We start from the raw sequence: 25,094 nt of genomic DNA on the forward strand, positions 1-25,094 counted from the left end.
TGAATAGCATAGAATTGAGCTTTTGCTTACAGGACATGTGAGAGAACACTCTGTCTCCCTGCTGGGCTGCTGCTGGATGAAGGAGGTGGGAGGATTACAGTCAGATCAACTAATGCAGTTCCAGTTCACAGGGACACACAATTCTGTGTGATGCCTGTGTATTTTTTTTTTAATCTGTATTACACAATTTACGGCATTTACAGCACATAACCTTGAGGACTCAAAAGACCAGTGTGCTGTCTTGATGAAACCTGACCACTTTGTTCTTTTTTGTCCCAATACTGCAGGAGGTCCTTCAGCTTGAGCAGCAGATGGGCGGGCAGCTTTTGGAAGAGCCTAAAGCTTTGCATTTCAAGGGAAGCACCCACAACCTCCGTCTGTCCATTCATGACATTGCCCATTCTCTCTGGAAGAGCAAGCTGCTGGCTAAATACCAGGTAAGCATAATATAACATTCACATTGGATGCTAGCAGTGAGGCCTAAAGAAATACTCTCACACATAGGTGTGTTTCAAAAACACCAGGAGTCAGGCTGTAGTTCCATGGACATTTTTTTTCCCTGGACCATTTGCAGTCATTAGCATGGAGCCTGCAGTCCCTGGTCACATAGCATCCATGCCTTGGTCCCACATCCCTCTCTGAGTATACCTTTTTGCTTTCCTCCTGCAGGAAATTCCGTTTTACCACATCTGGAGTGGATGTCAGAGGAACCTGCACTGCACCTTCACACTGGAAAGGTTCAGTCTGAATACCCAGGAGCTGGTGTGCAAACTGTGCGTGAGGCAGGTAGAAGGAGAAGGACAGATCTTCCAGCTTAACTGCTCTGTCTCAGAGGTAAATGACACTTGTGTACTTTTCTATCCCACTGCAGGAATATGGGACGGCTAAGAAGGTAAAACCTTTCCCGTTGCTACCTCTTTAGTGCTTCCCATTTTGCTCCTGACTGCTGGTATGGACATAAAGAATAGATTAAGTCATTGCTTTGTCACTCCTGTTGCATTTTTCCTTAGTTTCTCTAATTTGGAAGGAAGCATCCCTCCTTCAAGGGTGGGAAGAGAGCAGCTTTGGTATCTCTGCTAGTGCTGTCTTTGTCTATCTGGAGGAGCTCTTTGCCTACCACTCCCTAAAACATCTCATGAAGTTCTTATGGTCCTGTTTCCTTGGCAGTCCATAAGACCCAGTATGTCTGATAGTTCCCTGGAGAGAGAGAAAAGAGAATAGGAAAATGTCAGTGCTGTGTGTTCCATGAGCCACTCCCCTCTGATCCCACGTAATAGCTGCTGTGCAATAGGAAATATCAGATGATCTGGTTGTAGTAACTTTTCTCCTTGTATTTGGCTATGACTACAAATCCTGACTTTTGTCTTTGGCAATTTTCCTTTTGATGGCTGACATTTTCCAGAAGAAATACTATCATAAGTTTGCTAATGCTGTGGAGCACCTGGAGAATTTTAGCTCCATGGGGCAGTCAAGCTTGGGGCTGAGATGGAGCAACAAATTCAGGTGTGAAGTGGCATTGACTTCAGTGAATGTGCTGGTGGGTTTTATCCCTGGTACCCTTGGAGCAGACTCTCAGGCAGCAATTACTGCTGGCTGGCTTGGGGAAGGGCTGTGAGAGCAGAGATGAAAGTTACTTGTGCTGTAGGGCTCTGACAGTGAGCACCATTACCCATAACATCTGCTTGGTTAGTGGGTGTAAAGTTACAGATTCATCTGGGGACTACACAGCATTAAGGACAGATGGTAAAACAAGCATCATAAACAATTATTGTAATAAGTGCAGCATTGAGGTAATCACTAATTTAACCTCACAGAGAAGAGAAAGAGCTGAAAGTAACTTTAATGAAATGCAAGTATACACTATAATCATCTTCAGCTGGTTGTGTGTAATAGGGCCTGCTAATAGATTCAGAACAGGATAATATTCTTGTCTTGTGCTGTGATCCTATCCATCAAGGAAGAATAGAGGGAGTGAACAATACCACTATGATCAAGGCTGCCTCCTGCAAAATTGCCCCTTGTTGCTGACACCTTGTGATATTCTCAAACTCTAGCAAGAAACAGGAGGACCTTGGGCTGCTAAGAGCTGGAATATAGGGTCAACTAGGGAAAAATCCCATAACTCAAAGATTTGATGAAAGGGTAATCACCTGAAAGGGTCATAACTGCAACTTGGAAACCAATGTATGCCTCTAGAAGTGTGATAAAGACATCAAACCAGGCACCAGGAAATCATCGCTCTGGTTCCTTACATTTTCTTCTGAGGTTAGGCTAGTGGTATCCAGCTAGCAGTTAGGCATTGCAGGACTGTGCTGGCATCTTTCCTTATTGCTGCATCTGTCTCTCAGCCACTGTCACCCTGCGATAAAAATTTAGTAACACAGTTTCCTGAATCCTCCCTTGATGAGCTTTATTTTTAGTCCGCTGCAAAGGATGTAAAACTTCTGCAGATTAAACTGTCTTATACTGGCTTTATACAGTGCCTGCCACTGGGACTTCAAAAAATGCAAATGCAGTGAGTGCCAAAACACGCACATTTGCAAAGCAGGAGGAAAATTGTGATAAAGGTCTCCCATGATTCATTTTTGAAGTTCTGTTTTTATCTTGTACTGATACTCACACAGAAGAGCCACAAGACAATGCTACAGATACCTGGGCCCCTTCTGCAGCAATCCTGAAGCCCCTGGGGCTGCAAGCCACCTAGAGAGCCAGGACAGCACTTGTGTCCTTTGGCCCAGAATGTAAAGAAAAGGTAATCTGCCTGCAATGCCACTGCCACCACCCTACTGCCACTTCCAACCTCCCACTGTGGGTGAGCCTGCACACAGCACCAGCATCAGGCACATCATTCTCCTGGCTCCTGGGCAGTACCTGCTGCCAGGTTGTTGGGTATTGGTGTTGGGACAGGCAGTCTGTGATCCAGGGCCACATTCAACATGTTAATTGAGGACATTACAGGGTTGTGCAAATCTTCCTTAGTTAGAAATTTCACTTATTGCCTAAAATGTCATGTCTTTAACAAAAAAAAAAAAAAAAAAAAAAAAAAAAAAAAAAAAAAAAAAGAGAAAAAGAAAGAAAAAAAAAATTAGACAGTGGAAGAGAATGGAAGTGAATTAATTAGTGTAGATAAAAGAGTGGAGCCAGAAGGTTTAATTCTGTGCATTGCTCATGGACACTGGCTCTTCCCTTTCCATCTCTGAATACATTTTGGGGGGGTAAACCAGAGATTGCACAGGACAGTGAGCATCTTCAGCAAAATCCTTGGGGGGGGTCTGTGATTGCAGCTTCAACCAGGAGCTACCTCTGTTTAAGGTATTACAGCTCCTTCCCAACAGCCAGTTAGACACTAAGCAACAAGACAGTTCACAGAGGAGGAAACAAATTGATATTTAATGACAAGTCTTTAGCATGAGTGTTTCTGGCTGCCTGGGGCTGTGATCTGGCAGGGGGGAGGAGAAGCAGCTCTCCCATTTCTACTAGAAAAGAATACCAAATTGTGAAATAGACTGAGCAGCATTAGGGCAGAACCAGCCATGTTTGCTGCTTTTTCCATCATAGTCCCTGTAGGACCTCGCTGTTCCTAAACAAACCCAACCATCCAAATGTACCAGCTATCATTGTCCCACCAGCTACCAAGCCTGTGGCCACTAAATCCATCCAGGCCAAGGAGAAGACAAAATCCTTGCCCAGAGGAGCCAACTGCTGTTATTCCCAGTGGTGTTAGCAGTGGTGCCATGGGGACCCCTCCAGCTAGGAGGACCACATCAAAGAGTATCAACACCACACCTCTAGGGGACAAGCTGGCTTTGGGGATGACTTTTCCCTTGAAACACTTGCTGCCACACTGCCTTAGAGCACAGCACGTGTCTTGGGGAGAGGGGGCAATGCCTGCCCCCACCTGCCCCACCCCCTGCTCTTAGCACATGCTCTCCATCTATTTCCAGAGTCAAAGCCACAAGCAGATGAGGGCTCAGATTGTGCCTGGGGTGGTACTGACTTTTTGTCTGTGGTCTGCACAGCATTGGAGGCTTCAGAGAACTTGGGTTCTGCCGGAGGGATGTCAGTAGTGTGAGCCTGTGTTGCAGTTCGAATGTACTTTCTTGCTTCCTTGTTCATTCTGTTGTACCGCTGTGTTCTCCCTGAGTTGGGTTACCCCTGGGTTTTACCCTCCCTCAAAGCTGTCCCTCGTGCCATTCCCCGCCCCTTGTTCCAGCTCTTTCCCTGCCTGTCACGGCAACCCAGCCCTTGATTCCCGAACCTTGTCTGCCACTTAAACCTTAATCCCTGTCTGCAACACCCTTTTGGAATTCCCCTACTCCTCCAAACCCCACTGGTCCACGTGACCCATCCTGTCCACCCCCCTAACCCAAATTTGCCCCAGACACTTGATGTTATCTTTCTCTTCCTCCCTCGAGGATTCCCTATTGTTTAGCTGTCGTTCGTCCCAGCTACATGGTGATGGGTAGGCGACAGTCCCCCTCTCTCGGGCTCCGCAAATTCCAGCTGCCTGGGAAGGCGCAGTGCAAAACACAAGAGCAGCACGATGGTTCCTGGGGTAACTTTATTCGATGGTAAACTTCCCCTCTGGTGGGTCCCAGGACCTTGAACTCGGGGTAGACAAAGCTTATAAACAAGGGGAGGGCTCAGGGGAGGATACAATCTTTAACTAATCAGGAAAAGTAAAGATAAAATACAAGGCAGGCATACAATATGTCAACCAATGAAAAATCCCAAGGGAAAAAAACATTTTCAGTAAACTAATAGAGTTTGAAGAAATACAAAACTGACTGGGAAGTTTCTCGAAGGAAGGCAGGCTCGGGGAAAAACTGGCATTTAATAAAAGGAGGAGTGAAGAAGGTTCTGGGAAAAGGGCAGAAACCAAAAGACAGCAAAAGGAAATTACAAATCAAACAATAATCATACTAATAAAACAAAAACCACACCACAACAGTTAGCTGTTTGTATCCACCCCCTGACTTGTAGCTGAACAAAACACCTTGCACAAGAGAACTAGGGACTTTTTTGTCCTGCTTCCTTTACCTGTGATAAACTGTTCTTTGTGGAAAAAAAAAAAGATTAGCTGGCACCCAACGTGCGGCACCAGCTGATGCTATCCACTGGAGTCTTTAGCAAGCTCTTTCGGTTCACCAGCAGCCATGCCAAGGTGTAGGGAACAACTCCAGGATGAATTCACCAGGGGCTGAACTTCAGAGGTGCGGCTCTACGAGCCTGGTGCCGGCTCAGTGGGACACGGGGGCTTGGGGAGATGCTGGGAAGGGGGTCTTGTCAGCCATGCCAGGAAAGCCCAGCTCTGCTTTAGTAGTAGCAAATTGCTCTGAAATGTGTCCAAGTGACTGATCCTTCATTATTTCCCATAAGTGATTAATTAAGCTGGCCATTTTGTCCAGCTATAGTAATATTTACCCTCCAAAAAAAGAGGAGGAAAAAAAACTTCTGTCTTCCCAAAGCTCATTATAAATATGTCTGTTTTCCAGTGGACTAATATGTTTTTGTTAGTGTTTACTAGATCAGCAGAGAGCTGCAAGTAAAAGCCCTGAGGCTCAGAGGATGTAGTTCCACAACTGTCTCTTCACCCAGTAACCAAACTGATGGGTTGTTCAGGCATTTTTTCTGTCTTTCCAATCTCAGGAACCTACTGGCATTGACTATCCTCCCATGGACTCAGCGGGCACCATCACCACCATTGTGGGGCCCAGCGCTTTCAGCATCCCCCACCCGATAAGGCAGAAGCTGTGCAGCAGCCTGGATGCTCCCCAGACCAGAGGCCACGACTGGCGCATGCTGGCCCACAAGCTGAAACTGGACAGGTGAGCAGGGTTGCCCATACATGGTCAGGCAGGGAAGATCCTAGGGAAGGGGAGGTATGTGTAAAAACATCCTGGTGCAAGTCCCACTGAAAGCACATGGACACACTGGTCATGTTGACTGCACAGGGGATGAGCACCTTGACAGCCCCAACAACAGGGATGGATTGAAATCATATGAATTCCGGTCGTTTCCATGCAGCTCAAAAGCAGCAAGTTTTCTTTTGGCTCATTGCAGGTACTTAAATTATTTTGCTACGAAATCAAGTCCCACTGGGGTGATCCTGGATCTCTGGGAAGCCCAGAATTTCCCTGATGGCAACCTGAGCATGCTGGCAGCCGTTCTTGAAGAAATGGGAAGACACGAAACGGTTGTTTCTTTGGCAGCAGAAGGAAACTACTAATGCAGCCTTGGCATGACCAGGAAGGACAGACGCAGGGAGCGGTAATGCCCTGTTATTGCAAAGGAGAATTGAAATGAAAACCCAGACCAATGAGTTACACAAGAGACGTTTCAGAGAAGAAAGCAAGCAAACAAACAAAAAAAAACAGCCCTGACCTTCACATGTGCTCTCCTTGTACATTATCACAGGATCAGAAAGAGATCATGCAAAGTTGTACCTTGAAAATATAAATCAACCTAATGTTCCTCTCGGCTTGGCTGTACACTGCTTGGTACAGGTTTTTACAGTTTCCTAGGAAACGCTTTTTATTGCTATCCAGATATATGGATAAACTTTCTTAACAATCCCAGTTTCTATGGATGTTGTTTACATCAAATTCTGGACAGGGGTAAGGAAACTGTCCATGGCTCTTTATATTTTTTGTTTAAAGCCATTGTAGACAAGGCTATGGACAGTTGGTTGTGGCTATTTCAGCTTATTGGTTTCTGGTGAATTCAGATTTTGGCTACAATTCTGCACATCGGTTGTCTCGCAATGATCCTCCTGTCATTGTTCTGTTTCCTAGACCTACTTGTAAAAAAAAAAAAAAAAAAACCACAAGAAAATCAGGGTGTGCATCTGGAAAGCAGGTACTCTGGCTGATAAGCAGGAACACACAAAATGTTCCCTTTCTTCCCCAAGACAGTCCCACTGAGCCTTTGTGGAGAATAGCTCTAAGACAGTGGGGAATAAAGGATCTGAGTTAATTTTCAATTCACACCCTTTCCACCCCTTTGCTATATGAGGGGCCAGATATGCAATTCAGAGTGGTTGGAGGGGAGGGGGAGAAACCCAGAATAAAATAAAAAAGAGAAGTTGCTATGATAGTTATTTACTGATTAGTCTCTAGTGTGAGGATTATAATGACTATTATTATTGCCATTATTACTTTATTTCTAATATTGTCAGCAGCAGAATGAATAATTTCTGGTTTTATGGAACCTGTTTTCCCCTCCCTGAAGGTCTTTTAAGACGTGTCCCTCTCTATGCTGTCTGTCCTTCCATTTGTCATCGTAATCCTCCTCCAAAGTCCTCTGCCAGCCCACAGAGGCTGCTCACCTTGTGTTAGCATTGCTCTGCTCCATGCCCAGTGCCAAGCCAGCATGAACTGGTGACATTGCATTGATCCTCACCCACCAAGTGTCTGACCCTGGCATGTTTTGCACCACCCTGGTGCCTCCAGGTTGCTCCAAGAAGCAATCCTGTCCAGAGGTGCATGTGAACCAGAAATGGTGCAAGCGTGTGGAGGCACTAACGTCCTCCACCTGATTTATGCATCCAAGGTGGGCCTCCATAACTTTTGCTTTGTTTTGTAGCATTCTAAAAGCCAGCAGTTCCCCACAGAGCTGCCGGTGTCACTGAAACCCACCACCTCCAGTAATGCTTGCTGTGCCAGGGCTGCTGACAGCCCAGCCCTCTGCTGGGTCACTTCTGTGTGAGATGCACTTGGCAGATCTCCATGGATATTCCCAGGGATTGCTGCAGCCAGGGAAGCCTGTGTTCCATGGGCCAGTGCAGGGCAGTGGAGTGGTGAAGATGAAGTCCTGTCTGCTGCAGTTTGCTGCCTTTGCTGCTCCTGCCACCACCCTGGGCAGGGTGGTGCAGTCCTCTGTGGCTGGCCAGGGAACACTTGTCCCTCCACAGCCCTCACAAAACAGGTGAGGTGGGAACTTTGCAAAAGGAGCAAACCAAAAATGGTTGTCACTGCAAACGTATTTTGTTCTGTTCACTGAAAATTCTAGCTTTGGTACATGACAGCACATAGGATTGCAGTAGTTTTACTACCTGACTGGGCTGTCATTTATGTCTGGCACAGAAAGGCTTTTCTGCCCCAACCTGTCCACTCCAGGTTTCCAGCCAGGCCCTGGTTATTGCTGTTGTGCACACATGCATGCCCCTGCCCCCATATGCATTGCCATTCCATATGCTTCCCAAGAGTGAAGTTAGCTTGTTCTCTTTTGTGGCTTTAGTTTTGCTTTCCCCAAGGCTTTCCAGATTGCACCTTTGAAGGTAACTGAAAATGTCATCGGTCAAAATGAAAAGAAAATTTCCCATTTGACATTTCCATAGCCTTGTCACTTTTTGCTTATAATTCCCTGACCAGTGAGTTAGGTTTTGATTGACCACCAGACAGCCAGCACAAAAAGTTCCCTTCCCTGTAAGAGGTAACCAGGCAGTTTGCAAACCAGCATTTCACTCAAAACTGGAGACCAGAGGACATGCATTGTAACTTTCAACCTCTGTGTGCATTTTGCTCATGTAAGCCCCACCTCCTCTTAATGTGGAGATGCCATGGGCATCCTCTCAATGAACAACTATCTTCTTCTTCACCTTGGGAATCTGGTGCAGCTCACTGCAATGCTAATAGAAATTTTGCTTTCAACTTTTGGAGAGTTGGACTGGGGCTTTCAGCTTCACCCTTTCTCCACACCTTTTACTTACCTCAGAGGGCTAAAATGGCTCTTAAAGGTAGGTCTCAGCTTTTCTCCTTCCCATGCCATCTTTAGGTGTAATCAGTTGTGTTTGCTTTGTGCTTCTTCACCTTTCCCATGTGTCCTTCCTTGACTTCTCTTCCAAAGCAGGTGCAGGAGCTGAACTGTCCTTAAACCCTTTGGCCTTTTCAGCTCAGTCTGTGTTGGTTGATCCCCAGGCTCACTGTTGCTCCCCAGCTCTCTGTTTTTCCTAGGTGGGCAGCATCTGCACCCCTCTCACCAGGATCAGGGCCACAAAGTCCCTCCTATTTATCTGTACTGCTGTGAGTTGAGGCTCCTTTGGCCCGCCCTCTCACCTGTGTTCTGATGCCTTCTGCAAGAGAAACAACTTGCAGATGAACAACTTTCTCACGGTGTTTTGGGGCATTTTCCTTTCACAACATCACAGTAAAGAGGATTTATTGTGAGGAAAAATGCACAAAATGCACACTCTGATTAAGAGGAGCATCCACAGAGGTGGTTGGAGGTCAAGAATGTAACCCTTCATCACTGAACATTGACTTGGGCAGCAGCATGGCTGCCACTGGGTGGGGAAGCAGCAGTTCTTCCACCCTGACTGCTCAGAAACCACCCGCAATCCCCTGCTGCAATCACGGGCTGGGTGGTTTCTGCAGCACCAGCTCCATAGGCTTTGCAGGCTCCCAGCACAGCCCTGGGGCTGCCTCAGCCCTGACAGGGCAGGGAGAACCAGGGGAAGGTTCCTCCACAGAGCCACAGCTCATCCCAGCAGCTTTGCACCCATTCTTTGCCACTGCAGCTAACAGCAGCTCCCACCTCACTTCACACATCCCTGCATTAATTTTGCTCAGTTTTTTCTTTTTTTTTCTGGGGGAGTGGCAGTGGCAGGGCACTGTGCACTGTGGGAGAGGGCTCTGGCTGGTGGTATTCACAACAGCATCCCCATCCTGCTGCCCCAAGGAGAGCAAGAGGGAAGCAAGGGCAGCCAGATGGGTTCAGGATATTATTTTTGGTGGGAGAAAACCCAGCAGCAGTCCCTCTGCCTGGATCGCATGGACACAGTGCCATCTCGTGGGGCTGAGCCCCAGCTCCACCATGTCGCTGCCACCACAACAACATCACACGGGAAAAAGCTTCCTGTGGGGTGGCTCCTGCAAAGGAGTTTAGCAGTCAGAGCTGACTCTTAAAAGTTGTTGTAAAATTTTATGTCAGGTGAGCATATCTTCTTTAAGAGAAAAAAACAAGCAAATGAAAAAAAGGCTGCAGGCTTATTATCCTCCAGTTATTACTATTTTTTAAAATGCTCTTCCTTTTAGTTGTTCACCTTTGGCTCTGTACTGGAGTAGTTTTGCTGCTCTTCACACCATCTCTTCATTACATGTTGATTGCTAGTGCTATAAATAGTATATATATTATATAAATATATATAAAATATCTACTGACTTCAAGGAAAACCTTTAATTTCCAAGTAAGAAGCATTTATCGGAGGCAGTCCTTTTCACCTTATTTTTTTTCTTCAGTTCTTCTTGTGTTGTGTTCTTGTAAAGGTGACTGTCAGTGTATAGGGTAAGTTTGGGGTTTGGTTGGTTTTTTTTTTTTCTTTTCAAAATTTATGATCACAACTGCTCCACTGTGTCTTGCTAAACAGTGCAAGACCCAAGTGCTGTTTCAGTGGATCTTGAAAATTTTGCAGCAGTGAAGGTGTCTCCAGTCAAGATTTGCTTTACTGGGAGACCAAGACTTTTTTCTGTCTCTCTGGCAGAAATGCAGACACTCATGAGACATGTTGGAGTCTGCAATACCCACAGAGCCAAACATGTCCATTCCTTGCGTTTCCTGCTATTTCAGTTGCTTACATATAGAATAAATGTATTTACATGCTGTAAGCCTGTCATTGTGGACAGTGTCCTAATGTCTTGTATTGCTACCTACAATAGTTTCTTTTTGGTTCTCCTTTTCTTCTTCTTTTGGGGGCAGGGGGCGTGGGGAAGGGAGGGGTGGGTGGGCCCTTAGACCCTTGTATGCTCTACCAAGTAGTTACCACAGCTCTGAGGTTAATTTTAAACACAATAATTTTGTTGAGGTTGGCTTGGGTTTTATCTTGTTTCTAGGGCACTTTGTAGACAGTCTTACTGAGCATTCAGAAGTCTTTTCAGGTATTAGTGTGGCTCTCACCTGGCCATGAAGTAACTCACTGTTTGCTGGCTGGCTTGGTCAGTGTCAGGTGGTGCAAAGACAAGAGTGGTTTGTGAATGAAAACCAAACCTTTGGTCCTTCTCCCACAAGGACCTCCAATGAGTTACCGACTTTGGGGTCACCACTGCAATCCATTCCTAGCTTGTGTGTGAAACCTCGAGTCCATAAATGAGCTGCACTGCAGATTTTTAAATGCTGAAGCACTTATCTCAGATATCCTTTGAAGTGGGACAGAAAGGCAAAGTAAGTGTGTGTCTATACATACAGACAACAAGGAGAAAACAAAGCACACGACCTGCTGGAGGCTTTTAACTCTCATGTTAGGTATGGGCATCCTCTTATTTTACCAACTTTTGAATGGGAAGGTAAAGGTCAAAATTCAGTGCTGTATCATCACTGCAAGGTCAAATAGGCAGTATGTCAAAAGCCAACAGAGTGAAAACTGGCAAGTAACTGGAATTGGACTTGAACTAAAGCCACAAGTTTGGCAGGTCATTGCTTGAATAGGAGCATTTAGTTTATTTACTTATTTGTCCTTTAAACTTGATCCCTGCTCCCTGAAATCTGAAAATCCCTTATCTGAAAGTCCTTAGATAAACTGTCTGTACAAAAAAAAAAGCAACGATAATCCAGAATTCCCACAAACCTCTATCCCAAATAGGTATTTCACGTTTTCTGTGGTGCTGGTTAAATGTATTTATTAGTGGTTCAGTCTCCTCAACTGCTGACAAAGAGATTAATTGCTACGTGTGCTGCATCCTAGGCCTGCCCTCTGCTCCCAAAGCATCCCATGTCATGGCAGGCGAGTAGCTTTGGGATGCCTGTGAGGAAGTGGGATGTCATCAGGAGGGTCCTCCCACAGCAGTGATGGGACAAGAGCCCTGAGATGAGAAAAGCTTGCCTGGGCCCCAGAGCTTCTTTGGCTGCTGCCAGCTGGCTCTGACTACCGCTTGCCAGTAAATTTGAGAGCCAGCACAATACAAATAAAAAGCAAAATCGGTCTGGAAAGTAAACAAAATTAGGAAGGAGACACAAAACACTCTTCTCCCTGCAGATTTTTCAAGGTACCTTGCAAAAACACCCGAGCCGAGAGCCAAGAACCCACAGTGTGTGGCACAGATGAGACAGAGAAGTTGTGGCATCACTGTTTTCACACATCTGTGTGGTAGACTCTTTTTGCTAACACATGTTCTGTTATTGTTGAAGAGAAAAAAAAAAAAAAAGAAAGAAAAATAAAAGAGGGTACCTTTAGTACCTTTCCAAAGTAAAGGAGGGCCTGTAGGAAAAGAAGCATCTGTGTGACCCAGGTGTATCACATTTCTCCCTTCTCTTCCCACGTCACAGCTCTACCGGGGTTCATGGGATTTGTTTTCTTTGCTATTCAGATCTGGAGAACTCTTTTGGTTTTGATTTCCCTATTGCTGTATCTTCTATGCAATTCCTTTTCTAAAGACTGACTTACTACAGGAGAAGTGCTAGCCATTGCATTATTTGTATTGCTGTACAGTGGAGGTGTGGTTTACTAGTTCTGAGTGTGCCTCTTACCCCCCTCCCTTTTTTCTCCTTCCCTCTGTTTGTAAATGCCTGCATTTATTCTGTCAGCCTGACATGTACAAAGTGTAAGAAAGAATTTTTAAACAGGTAATAAATTATATTTATAAGCAACTGGAAAAAAAAAATGCACCACTACCTTGTGTTCAGTTGTTTAGTTCCTGGAAGCTCAGAAGTGGAGTCTTTTATTTAGTTTCTTTTTAAAAAAAAGAAAAAAAAAAATCTCCTCAGAAGAAATGTTTCCATGCCTAAGAACTGTGGGATTCAGTGGCATACCAGGGGCAATGTGCAGCAAGCACAGGGCTTTGTCACCTCAATGTGGCCAGGTCAAGGGGGCTGCAGAAATGCTGGAGAATACTGGAGAATAATACTGTAGAAATACTGGAGAATAACTGCAATGCCACTGAACACAGACGGTCTGGGGCAAAGCAAGAGGGCTGCAGGGGCTGTGCAGCTCAAGGGAAAATTGCTATTATTTACACACTTCTCTGAAAATAACCAGAAAGGCAATTAAACATTAGGAAACACTGAGCTGGATCTGCAACACAGCACTGCAGAATGAGAATAGTGCTCCAGCTTTAAGTACGAATTCCCAGAAACGCTTCGCTAGATGTAGAGGTACATACCCCATGGCTCAGCACTGAGCAATGCTATTTTCAGCTGATGCTGGGTATTTTAGGCTGAAACTTTTTCACCTGATACGTGGGGCAAGGAATTACTGCTTCAGCCTGTGCAGAGATGACTCCTGCTCCTCTTGTGCTATTAAAAATAGGAGTCAAAAATACTCATAAAGATGTGGCAGGATGAAGGGGGGGGGGTGTGTCTAAAAAAATATTATGCTAATGCCAAGTTCCAATAGATTTACATAATCAGCCACAAAACACGAGCAACTGCTCTATTAGTGATAACACTATTTTAATTACTATTTTTCTCTTCACTGACTTGTGAAAGGAGTGATGCTTTTTTATGCCAGTGGAAACATATGCAACATATTGCTGTTTACTTGTTTGTTCAGACAAAAAAAATCTTATAAAAATAAAATAAATAAAATAAATAAAATGAGGCACAGTCAAAATAATCTAGCCAGGGAAATAAAACAAAAAGATGGTGCTTTTCAAGCACATGAAAAGGAAATAGCAATCTCTGTCATGGGGAGATGGAAACAATTTTATTGGGGGGGAATGTTAAAACAACCATATACAATTTGAACAAATACAACGTAACACAGTTTGTTCCCCAGGTTTTCTAATTACAGTATTTACAGGTTTAATAAGGCACTGGTTCTCAAAAAAGAACACAAACTAGTTTCTCAGTCTCTACATTGACAACCTTTTCTTTAATAGAAATAACTTTGTGCTAGAGAAAGGATAGCAGTTGCTAGACGGCATCTCTCTTTTTGTTTCTTCTCCCACTTATATATGCCATCTCACCTATGCCAGTAAGAAACTAAACTACACTTCCTTGAGTGATTTACATTTGAAAAGTGGATTTCTAGACCCGTGGGCATCGAAGCCACAATTATCTTTACCACTGACTTCCAAGCCCTCATCAGCGTGCCCTTTGAAGCTACCAAAATATGGAAGTGACATTAAAAGGCCATACCTGGCAAAATAAACACACTAACCTGCAGTCACTGCAGGGGCTGAACCTCAATAATGACACACTGAGTGTTACAGGAAGTCACCCATGCAGGCATTCTGACTTGAATGTCACAGTGCTGGAACAAATGACCTCCACACTTGCCTCAGGCTGTTTTTCGGCCTTAGGAATAGCCCTTCACAATAGATTACAGCGGATAGGAGATTTGAGGGCAAAATCTGGTCTTGGGAGAAAGTAGGCAGGCACTAGTTACACAACCGCAGACTGTTTGCTTTCTCAGTGTGTGTCACCTCATATATATATATTTATTTATCTATTTTCCTATACAGCACCGTTGCAGTGATTTGTCATTTATGCATTTTCATAAATAAATAATATGTTTTATTTAGTGCTTTTTCATCCATAATAGTTTATTCTTAATCCACATACTGGAGCTATTCCAGACTTGCAACTGAATATATATATATATATATTTATATATATATAAAAACACATAAACTTGAACATTTAACATACACACTTTATGTGATCTATCAACCAGTATCTTAGACCCTTTTCTTCTGGACCAAAAAAAAAAAAAAAAAAAAAAAAAAAAGGTAAGATTTGCTCAGGAAACCAATGGCTGGCCCTTTCTCTTGCAACATGCTGATGGCAGGTGCCAGGGGCATTCATTGCATGCCTCGTGCTGCCAGCTGGCAAAGCATCCTCCAAAACACTCCTGGGGAGAGAGCTCTGCTAATTCATTTAAAAAAAAAAAAATTTGACCTGGGACCTGCAGGTGCTTCTTTGGAGCTGAGAAATCTCAGTTCCACAGAGTGTGCTGGCTTTTATGGGAAGAAATGAGACTGGAAAGCCATGGCTCCATTCACTAAGACAAAAAGGTGAAGAGAGGCTGGGCTGTCCCCATTCCGGCCCACAAATCTCAAGGCCAAGGTGGTCAAGGAGAGGAGCCAACTCCACTCTCAGCCTCATGAACATGTTTTAAGGATGGGGAAACCATCCTTGCCCCTCCTGGGGTCAGGATTTGGTGTATTATTAACTCTCAGAGATTTTGTATTGCTTGGTAAATTTGAGTAACGGCAGGGAAACTGCATTGTAGAAAAAGCATTCTAATGAACAAAAAACTTCTGATTAAGCTTTTTGACACCTATCATCATGGAGGTCTTGCTGGTTCTCTTGAACCACGCATTTTTCTCTGTTAGCTTGAAAGTATAAAATGGTAATTTTTCCAGCTAGAAATACCTTCAGGGAGCTGTTAAGCTAAACCCCAATTATACACCTACCTACCACAAATAAATCAGTTTTGTCCAAAAAGGGAAAAAAAAAAACAAACAACAAAAACCATTACATAAGTGCTGAGGCTAAATCCTGCATGGCAATTATTTCAGTTCTGAAATAGGCTTAGCATAATCAAAGCAGCATTTGTAAGGACTTATTTCAAAATTAAGCTGAACACCATCTAGTAAAACAACATAGGCAGGCAGGAAATTTTTAAAAAACAAATGAAGGGTAAAAAAGGGTAAACCAGTAACTCCCATGCAGCTCAGCTTTGGTAATCTGACAAAGAACAGAACCTTTCCAAAGAAAACACTTCCCAGGGTGTATTTCACCTCTCATTTCCCCTTCTGTAGCATTAGCATTGCTACAACCACTGCAGACCCAGGAAGGAAGAACAGGGGAAGACAGAAAATAGATTTCCCACTGCCTCTCTCCCCTGACAGCTCCTCTTGCTGGGAGCCACATTGCTACAAAGCCCCAGCCTGGCAGCTGAGCCTGGCATTACTGTGCAGCAGCTGCCAGAGGTGTGGAGGCTGCTGGAAGGGCACACAAAAGAGAAATGCAGACAAAGCTCGAGCTAATAGTTCAGTTTGTGGTGTCTCTCACTACAGCAGAAGTGCTGGAGGCAGGTACCCACTGCTGCCCACAGCTCCCAGCTCTCACCACCCACCTAATGTGTCCCACCCTTCCTCCCTGTCACTTCCTACTACAGCCTCAAGGCACCAGTCTCCTCACACTCAAAAAAATATATGCCACCTCAGAAATGGGCACTTTTGAGGTTTTTCACTTTCCCTTAAAAAAGGGAACACAGATATTTTTTTTCTCAGCTGTGCTTGTAGGTGGACCCCTCACTTTTACACAAATGAAAGAGCAAGTTAGTAATTCCTTCTCACAAGGAATTTCCTCTTGAACAGTGGTTGTTTGTGGGTCCTAGAAGTTACAAATTACCCAGCAGATTCAAATGTGTACTTCATTTCCACTCACACACAAAGTATTTTATTTTGCAGTGGGGGAAAAAGGAAGGAAAAAAAAAGCTAAGAAAAAGGGCACTTGTTTATCACTGTGGTACTATTCCCATCAGGTTTCCTGGAAACATGAAGATTTTCTTTAAACAAGTCACACCAAACCATATTCATACAGCTCCCAAGTACCTTAAACAAAGCATGACCTTCCCTGGGATGGGCCACCCACAGGAATCAGGCCACCCACACCAACTGGGATGTCAGGGATGTAATTGGGCTCCATCTTTGTACTCTGAGAATCACTTGCACACACAGGGTTTGGAAAGTTATCTCCACAAATAGGTGGCTTTTAAGGCAAGCTCCATTACAGCTCCTCTGAGCTACACAGATCCACTCACCTTTTTGTTGTTTTTGTTTTTTGTTTTTTTTTAAGGCTGGAGTGCAATAGTCTTTTTGGAAATGAAAAAGTTGATTTGCTTTCATTTTCAGCAGTTTCCTCCAATTTTTTTTAATGTAACAATATACATCTTTTTTACTTCTAACCCAAAAGTTTTATTTTCATAAAATTTAAAGCAGTATCTTTTTAAACCATCAAAATAATAATAATAACAATAATAATAATAATAATAAAATAATAAGTGGCTTTCATGGAAAGCAACATGCATAATCTTAAACCAGTTACTAAAACTGTATTTCCCCATGTAAACAAGGGCAGACAAGCCTCTTCCATCTTGCATGTCAAAATTCAGGTGATTTTTCAATGGATAGTCTCCTCAAAAACTCACAGCTGCTCTTAAGCGTGACTCCTCCATTCAAGGTACTTAGGAAAGACTTCTGATCCATCTTCAGGTCTTCTGCCTGCACAAGAAAGTCCATTTCCAGGGGCCTCCACCAGAGCTGCCTCTGGCAGAGTCAGAGTTTAATGTCCTGGGACTCTGACATTTTGGCAAGCGTCTTCTTGACGCGCAGGGCTGTGAGCCGGGAGGCAGGGCTGTGAGCCCAGCACTCCATCATCAGCTTCCCCATCTGCCGTAGGCACTGCGGAGAGAAGTGGGAGAGAAAGTCCCACCAGGTCAGTGGAACAGGAGACTGCAGTTGCTGGCAATGCTGAAAAACTGAAGGGAAAAGGTCTTTTCTAAGGGCAGTGCAGACCCTGAAAGGCATTACAGGTAAACACCACCAGCACTGCCCAGACCAGCCAAACACGTTTCATGTAGATTAGCGTAGATGTTCATAAATGCATTTTTGGTAATACACAAGCACTATGTAATAACAAATTGTCCTTTTTATTGCTGGAACGCCTGGGGTGGGATTACCAAGGATGCTAACCAATTAATCAAGATTGCAGTAAGCCTCCCCAATCCTTTACATGTGTAGTAGCAGACCAAACACTGAGTGCCACCACACAAAAGCCCTTCCAGGAACTCCAGGAACTCCTTCCTCCAGTGTTTCCAGCCCCAGTCTGAAGGCTAGGGAGAGGAATGAGGCAGGTGAGGAGGTTTGGTTAGATCTTCTCACACTGGCTGCTGCAGAAGACCTCAAGCAGCCCAGGGAGGTTGTTTTTTTCCCTCACACTCACAAATCTCATGCTACCTAAATCTTTCATCTCCCCACAGACTATTCATCTACATGCTGCTATTCCCAAGTGGCAGCACCATTGGTAAATATCCTCCCCCCTCAATATGATGCAGAATTGGGTCAGTCACAGTCACTAACTGATTAAAAGCACAGACTGCATGCTAAGAGGGATGATAGGTACCTCATCACTGCTCCATCTGTTGGGAAACGAGGGGCGTAATCTCTTGATGCACACGATCTCCCGCATGTCTTCGTACGAGGGGTCGCTGGGCACAAGGTCATGGTATGGAAGCTGGTATTCCTCAACTATTCCTGAAAGCAGCAATTAGTCGCCTGTCACTCGCAGCAAAAAACCTTCCACTCCCCTCTTCCCCTCTCATTTTATAACAGATTGGCCATACTGTCTTAACAGTTGGGTGTACTGCCCTAAAAAGGACTAGAAATTTATTCTACAGTCGAGTTCCAATGTAATCATTGCTGTGTAAAGACTGGCCCGGTATCCTAATCCAAAAGTGTAGCAACTTGCCAAGTGAGACAGTTTCTACCACTGCTGTCCAGTCCAGCACAGAACGAGCTATTAGCACAGGGTTTGTGTCACAGTAATCTGAGAGAGAATCAACCTTGAGTTAGGTCTCCTTCTTATCAGTGGACCTGGAAAATACCAAAGGGCGTTTCTGTGCCTTTTCAGAACGTGGCAAGGTACCATTCTTTGTGCATAGCAACAATGACAAAAATATTACAGATTTCACCTCACAACATTGTAATACATGTCACCAGCTTTTAAACACAGGGATCCTGCATTGGCAAAATTCAGCTTCTCTAGGGTGAACATTCAGCAAGAAACTGCAAAATTTAAAGACTCATAAGGAATGCTGAAGGGAGCAGAGACTCAAGAGAGACATGATCTACTCTCACCACCAAACTGGCACAGAACTGCTACTGAGTAATTTCTGTGCATTTAACTTTCTTAGTGGCAAAAGAGAGGTAACAACACCCATCACTTCTGCACGACACTGAGCTCTACATGCAGAAAGAGGGAAATGAAGCACATCACTGGTATGACAGTGATGCAATAAGTGCCACTTCCCTCCAGTGTTTTGCTACTTGTTTGCAAACAGGTTATTTATTTCAAAGAGTAGAACAGCAACCCCCGAATTGTTTATCCTCCTCCTTTCGTTTAACTCTTAATTAAACTAAGAAATCACTCTTTTCTTTCTGTGAAATTAGCTGAACACACCCACTCCAGCAGAAACGTGATGCCTTTAGCAAAGGTCCCCAAATAAGTTCCACACTTCCTCAGCGCAGGCATCAGGAATGAAGAGCCGTTAAATACAGTCTAAATCTCTGCTGCTGAAATAGCACTGACTGATGCTTTAAATTAAGTTTCAACAAGAGAACAGATATTAAGAGAGTTACCTGTATGGTTTACCCACATCTGTTTATTACTGTAAAAACAATCACCCAGAGAAAAAGGTGTAATGGAAGGCTCAAGGTTCAGTGACACAATTAAAAGTGATCTCCCAGCTCTTTACCTCCTGAAACACATCTCCTTGCTATCTCCCAAAGGATGAGTCCAAAACTGTACATATCAGCCATGATGTACGACTGAAAGTGATTTCTATTCAAGCTTTCATCCAGCACCTCAGGAGGCATATAACGTTTTGTTCCTACACGGGTATTTGGAGGGATGTCTACCTCATTTGTATCACTAAAAGAAAAAGAAGGAGAAGAAAAGGGCATCAAACATGCAGTAAAGTGGGTTGAAAATAAAGCCATTTAGATGGAAGAAGTAGTAAATCCACATCACATCCACTCTCAAACAAGGTCAAAAGTAATGCATAATCTTAATGGAACAATTCTTGCAAGAAAAGCCTCTTAGTGTGAAGGCAACCCTCCTTAAAAGGCTGACCCGCCTGAGGCTATATTCAGCATTCAAATGCAGAACCACAATGGAGATAAGACTCAACAGGGATGCTGTAACATTTGTGAGATTTCATTAGCATTAGCCCGAGCTCTAATGTTAGTGATAACAATCAAATCTTCATTAAACGCTGTTTTCTTAACATACTCCACCACCTAATGCTTCAGTCTCGGCAATTAATGGGGGATACTAAGTAGCTGGGGCAGTATCTCTTAGCTGTAGCAAATCAGATCTGCGAGACAGATGAATCTAACTATTATATTTTTGCATGCATTATGTTTGATCCCTTCCAACCTTTACACATCAAGATATGCAGACACAAAGAGATAAATGCATAAAAACATCTACGCAAATGTGTCACACCTCACACATTGACCGGAAGAGACAACATACGGGAAAAAAATCCCATTAATTATGTGAATGGATTCTTATTTTTCTTATTAACTCAGATTCAGCTACATCAGTTTCAATATATTTAAAAGTTTAATATATGGTATATATTCTGGTTTGCTTAAAAAGGTCTGTTTTCCTTTATTCACCTTCAAAATGTATGTATTTTAAATATGGTGCATACAACAGATGCTCACAGAATAACTTCATTTCTGTAGTTTTCTTCAAGTACAGTAATTTTTTTTCACCTTCCAATATGAAGAAAAGCTGAGTCTGTGGTGCAACCAGTCACCTACACAGTCACTAAATCATACATATGCTAGTGGCACTACTGTACACCTGCAAGAATGCAACATAAATCCAGTGACCTGCACTATCTTGCAATATTTCAAATGAAATGGAAACACAAAGAATTTCACTAGAATCATTAGCTTCAGCAGAGCACACCCTTCCAACTATTTTCTGTTCCTTGTTGTTGCATGAGAAATGCTGTCTGAGGAAGGATTCAGTATGAAAACAAGCCAAGTACATAACGTAAATTCCGTCTGGAGTGTGAAAAATCCATATTTCACCTTCTTTTGCAACAGCACTCAGCAATTCCCAGCTCTTCTTCATTCACAGCTAAGCAGTATGCTGCTCTGTATTTGCCAGGCAAAGTACACCTGCAAAGGGTGAATTTCTTCCCCAGAACTTTTTAATAGTGTTTTTTCAAGTTGTTGTTTTCTAGTCCTCTGTTCCTCAAAGTAAAAATATTCCTTTCTTGTCTCCTGAAGAAAGGTCAGACTCATAAAGGAAATGCCTCACCAAGGAACCCGGTAGGTAAGTGAACGGTAAGAAGAGAACATAAAAACTGCCTTTCCTTTCACTGAATAATTTCAGTTCAAGATTTGTGCAGAATTCCTGAATTTATTTAATACTTCAGGGAGTGCACGGTTTCAAAGCTGACCTGCGAAACGGAAACCTTCAGTCTATGTATTCTGGACACAGTTCTGTGTATAGAAAAATCAGAAACTTCGGAACACGCGCCTCCACCACCAGGACCACCGCTGAGAGCTCAAGCTGCTTTTGAACAGAGCTGTCAGAGAGCAGTGGCTCCTTATGAATCCCAGGAGTGAGTAAGTTCTACTTGTCTGCTCTTTCTAAGCTGTTTAAACACACAACCATTTTTTAAAATCAAATTTAAAAGCCATTTAAAAAATCAAATCTGTACTTCGGCAATTTGATTTGTAGGAAATGAAACAAAAGGCAGCCCAAATGGGGTCCTTTTCAATAAATCCTAGTTAGTAACTCGTGCAAATTATTAGTATTTTTCTCTCTAAGTTGAGAGTGAATTTTCATGGGATCAGACAAGCTGAATGCTTCAGTGACAAGCTCAGTGATGTGACTTCAACCTGTCAGTGCTACGTCCTTTCACTGCGTGCCAGCAATACTGGGACAGCCACGGAGGATAGAGTGATGAAAACTAAACCTTGATACAAATGCAGCTAATGTGCTCAAATAATCAAACAGTGACTTATTTATACACCTGCAAGAGGTGCTGACAGGACATTCTCCCCCACACAGGTGACCTCACACACAGATGAGCAGAGCCCAGGTGTGCACACACACTGCAGGTGCTTGCTCACACGTGCACACTCAGTCAACAAGTAAGGAAACTTTTGCACCTGATTTATTAACTTCCCCTCAGCCCCCTCACTTCCACTCACCTGATAAATTTAACAGCCAAGCCCAAATCTGCTATGCAGCAGGTGCCATTCTTTTTCACCAGGATATTCTTACTCTTTAGGTCACGGTGGGCAATAGCAGGTTTGCCCTGAGTACTGAAGATCTCAGTGTGCAGGTGGCACAAGCCACTGACAGAGGAGTAAGCCAGTTTTAGCATGGCTTTTGTGTCCAAGGTAGTAGATTTTAGGTAATCATAAAGTGAGCCATTCTCATGGTAGTCAGTGATAAGATACAGCTGGGTCCAAGATCCTGTACCTTTAATATCTGCAGCAATGAATCCTTCAAAAAAAAAAAAAAAAAAAAAAAAAAAAAAAAAAAAAAAAAGGTTATTTTCAAGTTATTACTTCTCATGTTTTTGGGTTTGGTTTTTTTTTTTTTTTTTGACTGCTCAGAGCTCTGGACTGTCATCCATTTCAGTAGTTTTGTTTTAATAACATATTTAATTGCTTTCATCCTACTTACATACAACTGTGCCTCACCTCTAGCCTTTAATGTACTTTCAGAAGCCCAGATATGGATATACCAGTGGCTGAAACTGACATGTTGTGTTTGGAATAACAACCCCAAAAACCCCATTATTTTTTTAACTTCTATTTATGTTTCAGTAATCCTTTAAACAACTTTCCTTTGAAAAGCACTGGGTGGCTAATTGCAGAGCACAGAGGGAAACAAAGCACATTGGAAAGGACATCAGATAACAGCAAATACAAAATTGCTAATCTTAAAAACCTGTTCACTATCAAATAATTCTCTTTCACTTCACTCACCAAGAATATTTTCATGCCTCATCAGGACAGTTTGGTAGATTTCGGTTTCTCTGAACCAGCTGGCCTCCTCCGTAGTAAAAAACACTTTCACTGCTACCTTTTCTCCACGCCACTTTCCCATCCAGACTTCTCCATAGCGACCTTTTCCAATCTGCTTCACCATTTGAATCTGTTTTGCAATGGTCCTTTGAACCTGTGAAATGCCAAGGCAGATCTTACACCTTGCTCAGAGGAAATCTCTGCATTCACCTCCCTCCTCCTGTGTCTGCTTCTCACACAGCCAGCCCAGAAGAGAGTGGAATATGCAGCCGTTGTGACATGGATTTCAGCAACACTCCACAATTGCAGATGCTCCCATTTTCTCCAGGACACACTGCTGCTGAGGACATTCCCACCACGGGGAAGGTTTTCCATGCATACTCAAGATATACTGTGGTCTCTTAAGAAACTACATCAGTCAGTGTAAAGGAAATGTTTGTCCCTGCACCTTGAATTTTTAAAAATTTTTTCTGCAGGATGTAGCACTTGGTGGATTTTTTTGTTGTTTTTGGAAAAGTTTGGACAGAAAACACTCCTGGTCACCTCAATGCAGTCCAAATTCCAAAGGGGTAGGTAACACATTTTCATTAATATAGGGATGTTTCTTACACAGTCAACACTGCTGACATTGAAGGCTAGGGCTCACAAGAGTCAAAAGCCTATTAGAGCTCCAAAACTAGCAAAATTACAAAATTATCTTTGATTTTTTTTTGTTGTTGTTTTGTTTTTGTTTTTAAGGATGATACTTCCTATCATCTTCCATGAAATTGCCATGCCTAATTATTTCAAAATATATATTTGGTTAGGAACCTCAATCACTACTTACAGAGTTAAAACACATGTGCCTACATTGATTTAAATAATCATATTTACATATTCATAAATAGCAATTTCCGCCCCCAAAATATTTGAAAGAACAGCTTTCTGGTGTCTGTGCCAGCTTTGTCAGTGGCTGTACTGTGAGCTAAGGCTAAAATCATGGGTACTGCAAGATCAATGTCCACAGCAGCATTGCAGAGATACTCTTCACAAGGATGGCAGACCGCCTCTACATTTAACAAGCTTTTACAGCCACGAAAAATCTTGGACAAATGGAAATTTATAATCTCATCAGATTCGAGCATGTCTGCAGATCACGTCTTTCTAAAAGTTTGCAAATAAAAATGTGAGTGGATGCTTCAACACAATTCACAGGGCTGACTTTGCCTCAATTTAATATAACAGGAGATTTAAAATGTCACTCTCTTGTGCTACAGCCTTGCCAGTTCAACCCATAGCTACTGAGTTTTTGTCAAGTAGGATTTGGTAAGATTTTGAAAGAATATTGCTGCTGATGTGACGAGATTTTCATCTGGCCCAAGCAATTGGCAAAATCTGGACAAGTTCAAATTTGTGGCCTCTTGCTCTGTTTTGCCACCATCTAGACACAAACCTCCAGTAGTTTATTGCAGCAAGTAAATCTAACTGCTCTAACCGAATCCCTATGAAATCGTGTTCATTTCATGAAACCAAAAATATTTTTGCAATCTTGCCTGACAGAAATGAGCAAAACTTGATTTTTTAAATCATTTGCTTCCTTTGTTGTGCTTGGGAGGTCCAGTGGGAACTACCAGTTTGGGAATGCCAGGGAGGACTGCCAGGAATGTGCCGTGACTGCAGCATGAATGTGCATCCAAAGACAAAACCTATTCTGTCAGGTCTATCATCATTCATTTTTTAAGTGAACCACTGGTTTTCATATTGAACAATTTTAAGAAGCAAAACATACAGTGGTATTTATGCAAAGCTATTTCAAATATCCCAGTCTTTTTCTTCGGCCATTTAAACAGAATTCCATTTTTCCAGCCCTGCACTGCATTATTAGATGTTCACGATGGTAGCTTCAGTGCCATTATTTTTGATTATCAATGAAAGCCAACAATAGAGATTATCCCTAATTTTTAAAATTGATTTATCTTTTATACTCTCATATAGTGATTGAACAATAGTTATATTACATTGGAATTTTGCTGTAACATTTTGTAATGTCATTTTACCATTGTTGCTTTCTATTTTGCCCATTTTAAAAATGCATCCTGAACAATAATGTAGTTACATCAAATAACTTAATTTGTGCAAATATATGTAATGGCATCATAAAGTACATGCAAGTACAATACTTAATGATGAAAAGTTCCTTATTAAATTGCATAAAGAAAATGAAAAACACATTTCTGTTATGGGTTTTCAGGCGGCAGAATACTATGTGAAAGGCCTTAACCTGGTTTCATCTTGCTAGAACTGGTCAAATGATTTCCCATGAACAATTTAATTTTTTTAAGGAATTCAGCTCTTTCTTGAATCATCAACCAATAATGATTTCTAAACCAA

At 42.9% G+C, this 25,094-nt stretch overlaps 2 protein-coding genes across 11 annotated transcripts in view; one reads left to right on the forward strand and one right to left on the reverse strand.

The window, feature by feature from the left end:
* UNC5C (unc-5 netrin receptor C) overlaps positions 1 to 6,833 on the forward strand; it is a 245,554-nt gene extending 238,721 nt beyond the window's left edge. For all 3 annotated transcript variants that reach the window (XM_038136418.1, XM_038136419.1, XM_038136420.1), the window contains 4 exons: positions 288 to 437; positions 670 to 834; positions 5,650 to 5,828; positions 6,064 to 6,833. In XM_038136418.1, the coding sequence (XP_037992346.1) occupies positions 288 to 437; positions 670 to 834; positions 5,650 to 5,828; positions 6,064 to 6,229 (660 nt within the window). In that variant the 3' untranslated portion in view covers positions 6,230 to 6,833. The remainder of the gene's footprint in view (positions 1 to 287; positions 438 to 669; positions 835 to 5,649; positions 5,829 to 6,063) is intronic.
* Positions 6,834 to 13,513: 6,680 nt separating this feature from the next.
* The window catches only part of BMPR1B (bone morphogenetic protein receptor type 1B), a 233,397-nt gene continuing 221,816 nt past the window's right edge, over positions 13,514 to 25,094 (reverse strand). For all 8 annotated transcript variants that reach the window (XM_038134845.1, XM_038134840.1, XM_038134841.1 and 5 more), the window contains 5 exons: positions 22,686 to 22,878; positions 21,900 to 22,197; positions 19,415 to 19,590; positions 18,064 to 18,194; positions 13,514 to 17,342 (listed from right to left, as the gene is read on the reverse strand). In XM_038134845.1, the coding sequence (XP_037990773.1) occupies positions 17,217 to 17,342; positions 18,064 to 18,194; positions 19,415 to 19,590; positions 21,900 to 22,197; positions 22,686 to 22,878 (924 nt within the window). In that variant the 3' untranslated portion in view covers positions 13,514 to 17,216. The remainder of the gene's footprint in view (positions 17,343 to 18,063; positions 18,195 to 19,414; positions 19,591 to 21,899; positions 22,198 to 22,685; positions 22,879 to 25,094) is intronic.

This window comes from Motacilla alba, chromosome 4, assembly GCF_015832195.1.
Source record: "Motacilla alba alba isolate MOTALB_02 chromosome 4, Motacilla_alba_V1.0_pri, whole genome shotgun sequence".
Taxonomy (NCBI): Eukaryota; Metazoa; Chordata; class Aves; order Passeriformes; family Motacillidae; genus Motacilla; species Motacilla alba.